We start from the raw sequence: 7931 nt of genomic DNA on the forward strand, positions 1-7931 counted from the left end.
GCTTTTTCCTCCGTGCCAGCTTGTGGGCTCGTCCCTGTTTCATTCAACTGAGGGACGTCTGTAGCGGTTCCCTGCTGGGAGTATGTGGCCCGTATACCGTGTGTGCCCTGAGCTGTTAGAACCGAGCAGTCGTGCCTTACTACGGGCAGTTGCAGGGAAGCACCACGAAATGTAAAAACAACGGAGACCACCCTCAGTTGTAAAGGTGACGGGCAAAGCAATGCCTTTGGTACAGAGGCGCTGCCTTCCCGGCTAAGGGTCAGGATCAGGCGCGCATGCCAGGCAGTAGACAGGCTGTACGATGAGAAGCGCTCTGGGGAGTTGATGAAAGAAGAAGAGGACTGCAAAAATTAAGGTGCCCCAGGCATGTTTATGTCCACGTGCAGCAGCAGCACAGAGCCGCCGCGAGGAGCCGAGAACATCTGCTGGCACGTTTGGTGCGCAAGCATCGGTGCGGGCTGGCCAAGGAGACGGCAAGGTGGAGGGAAGTGCCAGTCACGCAGCGTGTAGAGGCAAGAGCGCAACGCGCAGTAAAAACAAGGGAATTTGTCGTGGCTGGATGGAGCCATTGGGGTGACCCTGCCGGACGTCCCACCCGTGGCACGCGGCCAGTGCCCATAGATGTCCCGCGGGTGTTTTCGTGAGGGCCCAGGTGCAGACAGGTCGCCCACGGGGGGGATGTTGGTGAGAGGCGGTGGGGGCTGGAGGCCCCCCGTATGCCTCATCTGTCGGCCTGTGGAGCCAGGCAGGGTGAGGAGTCGGTCAGGCTCATGCTGCCCACAGGCTCCGACACGGCTGGGTTTGGCTGTTGGCCACCTCTCGCTCCCCACGTGTCTTCCTAGGGACCGTCTGCCCCGAGCTGGACATGTGCCCAAACCCCCTGGCTGTTACCCCCAATGGTTTTGCACACATGGGGTTTCAGCATTGGCGAGGCCATCGCCATGCGCTAGGCTCAGCAAAGGCGGAGAGATGGGGCCATGAGAAGGCCTGGGGCTCTTCCTGAGGGACTCGTGTTGTTAGGGAATCAGGCCCCTGCTTAGCACAGTGGTTTGCACCGGTCAGTGATGTTGCCGTGTTTGATCTGGGCCTCACCTTGACCCTCAGCAGTTCTCTGGGTTCCAAGTTCATTGGCAAACTCAGGTCAGGGTCCCTGCGTGCATGGGAGAGAATGAGTTGTCGTGGGGAGGCAAAAACTGAGCATGGCCCGAGCTGGGGAACCTGCCAGCAGAACGGGACCCTCAGGGTGGTCAGCACGGGGGATCCTGCCGGCATCCCCTCGCGGGACTGGTGTCTGTTGAGATCATGGGGTGCCATGCAGCATGGCAGCACAGCCTCAAGCCCTACCCTGCCCAGGGGACGGCGGAGACAGGGCGGGCAGCAGAGGTGCTTTGGAGGAGGCTACCGATCTGCATGATCTGGGGAGTGGAGAAAAAGATGGGAATCAGCTGGGACACATAGTACCCTGATGACCAGCTCTGTCGGTGTTCTGAGCAGCAAAATGTTGCGCTCTAAGGGGTTTTGTGTCACTATAAACCCAGAGGGGGCTCACCAGGTGCGGGAGCCTGGCTGTGCCGTACCCGGGAAACATACATGCGTGCTATAGTCTGACACTGTCCATGTGCTGTGTGTGAATGGCCCCTGGTGAAGTTCCAGCCCGTCCTCACAGCTTTGCGTGGGTCTGGATATATTTACAGGGGCCAAGGAGGGAAGAGGGGGGCGAGGGCCAAGGCCGCCGCCGCCGCAGGCAAACGGCAGTGGCATGGTGAGTCCATGGGGCACTGTCGGCGCCGTGCACCACCAGGGTCACATCCCTTTTCTGCCACGACGGACGCGGTACGGCAGGTAAGCGCAGGGTGGCCGGTGAGGCCCGCGGTGTCATCGGGCAGTCGGGTTTGGCCGTTTGCACGGCAGGCAGGCTGGCACAAGGTGGAATGTGTGCTAGTCCAAAACCCGCGTGTGTCCCTTAAAGGTGCCCGGCAGGAGCGGGGTAGGTGGTGGCAAGGGTGCAGTTTGTCAGGAAGGATACCGCTGTCGGCATCCCGCCTCGGGCTGGGAAGCTGAGAGCTGGGTGCCGTCGTCATGCAGGGATGCAGTCAGGTGTAAGGAGGACCGGGGGAGCGGAGGCAGCTCTGTCCGCTCCACCCGTGAATGGCGGCGCTGAGCGCGTTACCAGCAGCGTGCCGTGCAATTCCCGGTGGCATGGCGGGAGGCCGGGGAGCCCTGCGTCCCCCACGCACTTCTCACCCAGCCGGTGCCGGGACCTGCTCCGATCCAAGGCACATGGGGTGGGAAGTGAAGGGTGTGTGGGCAGGGCCTCTGAGGCTCTCTGCGTCCATACCCCGTGCATGGCAGGGTCGAGCCCTCGTGGCCGGCCCGCAGGAGGAGCAGTCATGAGGGCTGGCTGCCAGTGACGTTTTCCCTGTCCCCTTTGTCATTTTGGCAAGAGGGGAGGGGGCAACACGCATATTTGCTCCTGGAACGGTGCGGGGTCAGCCTGTTGGTGTTGTAGGGGAGAAACAGGGTGCCCCAGCAGGCTTCGTACGGCATCAGGAGCGATGGTGAAGGGACCAAACGGCAGCCAAGTTGGCGAGCAAGATTTATTGAACGTGGATCAGACCCAAAGGCAGGGTGACCAGGTTTCAGCAGAAAGCACACCGGGCGTTAAGGGGGAAAGCCAGCCACGAACCCTCAAGTGAGGAGAAGCCTCACCCCTTGTCTCTGGGTGCCTGTTTGTCCTTTTCCCTGCCTCAATGTTCTCAGGGAGCTCGAGGGACCCACGGGACTCAGAGCCCATCTTTGTCCTACAGGCATGCTGTCGCTAGGACATGTCCCATCAGCGCCCTGCAGGATGTCCCCAGGAAAGAGGAAGGAGGAGAGCCTGTCGAGCGCCAAGGAGTCCCGCCCCATCTCAAGGCCGAGCCCTCGCCGTGCCGAGGAGCCGTTGCCGAGGACCCGCGCCGGCTCTGAAAGGTAGGCGCTTGCGTCTTTTTTTTGCGTAATACAGCTCAGAAAAAGATGCAGTGGTGTCAGCCTCTCGACTCGACTCGTCCTGACGGACTCCACGACGGCGAATCGGCAACAGCGGCGTGCGGCACAGATGGACAGAGACCCTGCCACGAGCCACGTTCTTCTTGTATTTGTGCCATGTTATTGTTCTTTTTGTAAAGCAGCAGCACAGTACTAAAGCAGGGCAGGGACCTTAGCAGAGATCCAAAGGCAGCCAGGAGCAGGGCAGGTCTGTGGCATAGAGTGAGGCTGGCCACTGCCGTTTCGGGAGCAGGGGTGGGCCGGAGCGCTCGCCAAGAATTGCCCCGCACTGGTCACGCCATCGGGGGACGGGGGCTCTTTGTCCGTGGGAAAGTCATCTCGAGAGGCCGGGGAGGAATGGGACGAGATCCAGCTGGGGAATCTCATCCCACAGAGGGGCCGGGCCGTTGGGGAACCCTACTCGGTCTTGGCAGACGGGGGGCCGTCGGATGCCCCCAGGCCTTTCTCTCGGAGCTTGCGCAAGTAGTCGTGGGGGCCTTTGCCCTCGAAGGCCGTGGGGCTCTTGTAGGAGCCGCCGATCTTGTCCCAGAGGGTGAAATACTGCCCATAGTTGTAGTCAAAGTACAAGTGGTGGTCGGTGTGGTGGGCCGAGCCGTTGATGACGTGCCGCAGGAGGCGAGGGACGCGGTAGTCGCCGTCGTGAATGGAGATGGTCCAGACGTTGACGAATATGTAGAGGCCCAAGTAGGTGACTTTGTGCAGGGGAAAGAGGAAGGGGTAGACGTGGTAGGGCAGGCTCTGCATGAAGCCGTCGACAGGGTGGAAGGCGTGGCTGGCGAAGGGCGTCGCGATCTTCCAGAGGTGGTGGGGCTTGTGGAATCGCTGCGGGGAGAGGGCACTACATCGGTCCCCGAGGCAGGGGCAGGCACGGGGACCGTGCGGGCCCGCCCCTTTTAGGGGGTCCCCTGGCTGGGGACGGACCCGCTACCCCGGAGCTGACGGCCATCGCCGCCCAAAGGGCGGGAGAGGGACACGTGCCCTGACAGGCTCTCGGCTCCCGTCGCATCGTGAACCAAGGTGAGGCAAGGCCTCGTTCGGCTGGGCAGAGCCTGCCATTCTCCCCGGGGCACGCCTTCCCCAGGAGGAGCGGCTCGGCCATGGCCCCGGCACGGGGCGAGGGCTCTTGTCCAGAGCCTGCCATCCCGTCTCGTACCTTATAGAGCAGTTTGTGGTGGAGAGCGCGGTGTATCCAGTAGATGCCCATGTCGGTGAAGAGGAGGAAGGACAGCATGCTGAGGAAGACACCTGACCAGCCTGGGGGAACAGGGACGTTAGAGGCGGTGCCGGCAGAGCCGGGGGCCGTGAAGGCGCAACCTCTCTCACGGCGGGGGGCACGCACGAGTCGAGTCGGGGTCGGTCCCATTGAGGAGAAGCAACGAGAGGGTTGGACAGCCTCCCGTGAGTCGGGAAAAGCGAGTGAGGCACCGAGTTGTCGGGAGCGGCACCCAGGGAAGGAAAGGCCTTCTTTCCGGGGGGGAAGCCTGCGTCAAGCAGGCTGTTGCGCCCCATCCCCGAGCTGTTGGGGATGGGCACCTCCTCAAGGGGGTCGAAAGAGAACTTTGGATTACAACTAACAGATGGGACTGGCTCGAGGCGGGAGGTACCTGGATGGATTTTTTGGGGCTCATACAAGGTGTGCCATCATCAGGAGAAATGGGGGGGCCAAGGGAGGTGACATGGGTGTCAGGGAGAGGGTGCCGGCCGGTTGAAGGGGTGTGGGGGAGCGGCTCACCATATGGGGAGTCCTCAATGTTGTCGTAGAGCTTGCTGTAGCCCCGCACCTCGGCGAAGAACAGGGCGACGGTGGGCACACTGATCCAGGGGAGGGAGCGCAGCGCGTAGGTGATCTCCCGACGCACCTGGTTCTGCAGGGGGGGGCAGTGGAAGAGAAGCGTCAGTGGGAGAGGGAGTACCGGGAGCCGGGCAGAGACCCGAGAGCCCCCAACACCCCGGCCCTTCGTGAGACAGGGAGGGCCGGCGCCGAGGCACCAGTCGGCCTTTGGCACAGGCGCTTTGCCGCGTTGTCTGCGCTGCAGCGTGCCGCCTGTCTGGGGAGAGCCGTGCTCGGGGCAGGGCTGGCGCCGGGTCTAGCATGTTGTGCAAGCAGTACTTGTTTCTGGTCAGGATGACCAAAGGGCCCCTGCCGGCAGGCACCGGAGGGCCGACAGGGGCTGTCTCTGCCACCGGTCAGGCAGCCATCTACTTGCAAAAATGGGGTGCCGAGATGGGGGTTGGTCTGTGAGCATTGGCAGCCAGCCGCAGCGAGAGAGCTCGTACCGCTGTCCCCTGGGGAGTGACGCGTGCTGGGGAACACAGGGCGTGAGGTGGGCACGGTCGGTTTGGACGTGTACAGGGATGGTGTGCTTTTGGAGCAGCTGGGGACCCCCGGGCTGCCGCTGTGTCTGGAGCGAGGTGGTTTGTGGTGGTCGAGGGTGGAGAGAGGGATGTGATGGGTGTATCTGTAGGGCTGGGTGTTTAGCGGACGGTCTGGCATCTCTGCCGGGCCCTGACGTTGGTGGGTCAGTGGCGGGCTCTGAGATGGTCTCAGTGTCCTCATGTCTTCCAGGGGTTTCTAGGGGCTCGGTTTGGTGGTCTGGGGTGGGGGGTGATGTGTGTGTGTTTCATGAGTGGCGTGCGGGGGCGGGGTTGGTACGTGCGAGAAAAGTATCCCTTCAGGCACGAGAGTGGATAGCAAACGGGCAGCGGGGACAGCACGGCGTCGGCACGTGTCATTTGGAGCGGCCTCCAACCAGAGGATGGTGAGAGGGACGCCGGTGGCACGCGGCAGGGCCCGGGCGAGGTGGGGTACCGGTGGGGTGGGGTGGGGTGCACCCACCTCTAGGAACTGGGGATGTTTCTGGAGTTCATGGTCAAAGATGAAGTAGTAGCTGAGGGTGCCGAAGAGCAGGTAGAGGGCGAGTGCCCCCAGGTTGGTGATGACAAAGAGGCTGAGGAGCTGGCGGCAGGGCTCGGCTTCGGGCCAGCCGGTGGGGTACACGTAGGGCGTGAGGAGGTGCCGGTCGGCGGCGTCCAGGACCAGATCCATGGCGGCTCCTGTGGGAAAGAGAGAGGGTCGGTGTGACCGGTTGTGGAAAGGGCACAGGGGGATGTCGGCGCACGGTGCTGGGCGGGGGGTGTGTGCGGGGGAGAGGCGGTCAGCGTGTTTTGGAGGCACAGGCGAGACGGCAAGTCGTCCCCACGCCGCCGCGGGGGGGGGGCGGCCCGGTGCAGGGGCGGCCGAAACGGGGCGTCCCGCGGATCCGAGCCGTCGGCGACACTACCGGCGCCGCGCTCGGGGAGCGCAGCCGGGGCCGAGCCGCGGTGTCCCGTCCGCCCCCCCGTACCCCGGTACCTGTGCCTGCGGGTCCCGGCGCGGCGGTAGGCGGGGAGGGGCGGCGCTGCCCGGTAGCGCCACATGACGTCACCGCCCGAGCGGCTCGCGCCACCGCCGGCGGTGACGTCGCGGCGGGGCGGGGCGCTGGGGACAAGGCCCGGCTGGGGCGGGCCCGCGTCCTCGGAGCCTGTGGCGGCGGGCCCGGTCCCGCGGCGGGCCGTGCCGTCGGTAACGGAGGTCCGGGCGAGCGGTGCCCGGCAGCCGCAGGGGAGCGGCGGGGGGGATGTCGCAGCGGCCCCGTGGGCAGAGGACGGACGCGGAGGGAGCAGGCTGGAGCGTCGGGCCCGGGCCTGTGTCCTGCAGGCACGGGGCAGCCGACCGGGGCGTCCGTCCGAACGGCAGCCCCGTCGGGTGTTGGTCGGGCAACCTGGTTGGAGGGAGCGGGTATGCCGGCGGCGTTGCCTGCCGTCTTACTTGGGCGAGTGACTTAACGAGGCTGGCCGAGTGCTGGCACTGCAGGTGCCCTGTTCGGTGGCATCTAGGGTGACTTGGCAGCCGAGGTCCCGGCAGCTGGGCCAGCGAAGCGTTCTCGGCACCCCCTCCTGCCTCCTCCGTCGATGCCGGCTCTGTCTGTGCAGAGCGAGGGGCCCGGCCGTATGGAGCGTGCTGGCCCTGGCCCCGTAGCCCCTCGCAGGTGAGCTCTGGGGCTCGCGCTGAGCCCCAAGTGCCGGTTGGGCATGGGCCACGGTGGAGCAGATACCCACCTGCAGCCCGTGGAGGACCCCATGCCGGAGCAGGTGGGTGCCCAAAGGAGGCTGTGACCCCATGGGAAGCCCGCGCTGGAGCAGGCTCCTGGCAGGACCTGCGGATCTGTGGAGAGAGGAGCCCACGGAGCAGGTTTTCTGGCAGGACTTGTGACCCCGTGGGGGACCCACGCTGGAGCAGTGTGCTTCTGAAGGACTGCACGCCGTGGAAGGGACCCATGCTGGAGCAGTTCGTGAAGAACTGCAGCCCGTGGGAAGGACCCACGTTGGAGAAGTTTGTGGTGACGTGCGGAAAACAGACTCCACAATCAGTGAGATTGTAAAGTAGGTATGTTTATTCAGCGCTGGGCCGCACGGGGGGTAGTCCCACCAAAGTCGTGCGCGCCGTACTCGGCAGTTTGTCTCAAGTTTATACAGTCAAGTGTTACATATTCACAATACACCTATACATATGCATGACCTGTCCCCGCTCCATATTAAAATTAGCTCCGAGAGGTCATTTCCATAGTCTCCTCTCAACTGCGCTTGCGCAGTGCCTCTTTATGGTGGTCGTCTGGTGGTCGCAGAGATGAAGATAGATGACTCCTCTTCGTCACCGCTAGTAACCTTTTTTCTTGCGCAGGCTCAGTGATTTCTTGGTATTCACCCAAGCCGCAGGACCAGTCTTAGCTGGCTCTTGGGGCCTGCTCCTGCTTCTTATCAGGAGCTGTCTTTACCTCATTGGCTGGTCCTTGGGACTAGCTCTTCTTATCAAAGACTGTCTTTGCCTCAGCTAATTTCAACAA

At 63.5% G+C, this 7931-nt stretch overlaps 1 protein-coding gene across 1 annotated transcript; it reads right to left on the reverse strand.

The window, feature by feature from the left end:
* Positions 1 to 2579: 2579 nt before the first annotated feature.
* On the reverse strand, positions 2580 to 6531 carry SC5D (sterol-C5-desaturase). Its single transcript, XM_052786469.1, has 5 exons — positions 6401 to 6531; positions 5885 to 6102; positions 4781 to 4913; positions 4202 to 4302; positions 2580 to 3870 (listed from the first exon to the last, which is right to left on the reverse strand). Exons 2-5 carry the CDS (start codon positions 6092 to 6094, stop codon positions 3445 to 3447), a joined length of 870 nt encoding a protein of 289 aa, XP_052642429.1. The 5' UTR covers positions 6095 to 6102; positions 6401 to 6531; the 3' UTR covers positions 2580 to 3444.
* Between the last annotated feature and the right edge of the window lie 1400 nt (positions 6532 to 7931).

The sequence above is a fragment of the Harpia harpyja genome, chromosome 4 (genome assembly GCF_026419915.1).
Source record: "Harpia harpyja isolate bHarHar1 chromosome 4, bHarHar1 primary haplotype, whole genome shotgun sequence".
Taxonomy (NCBI): Eukaryota; Metazoa; Chordata; class Aves; order Accipitriformes; family Accipitridae; genus Harpia; species Harpia harpyja.

Excerpts from the sequence above, each read along its gene's own strand:
- SC5D (XM_052786469.1), bottom strand. The coding sequence starts at position 6,094 with ATGGATCTGGTCCTGGACGCCGCCGACCGGCACCTCCTCACGCCCTAC. Across the intron at positions 4,914-5,884 it reads AACATCCCCAGTTCCTAGAG|AACCAGGTGCGTCGGGAGAT; the intron begins GTGGGTGCACCC and ends CCCCCCCTGCAG. Across the intron at positions 3,871-4,201 it reads ACCACAAACTGCTCTATAAG|CGATTCCACAAGCCCCACCA; the intron begins GTACGAGACGGG and ends CTCTCCCCGCAG.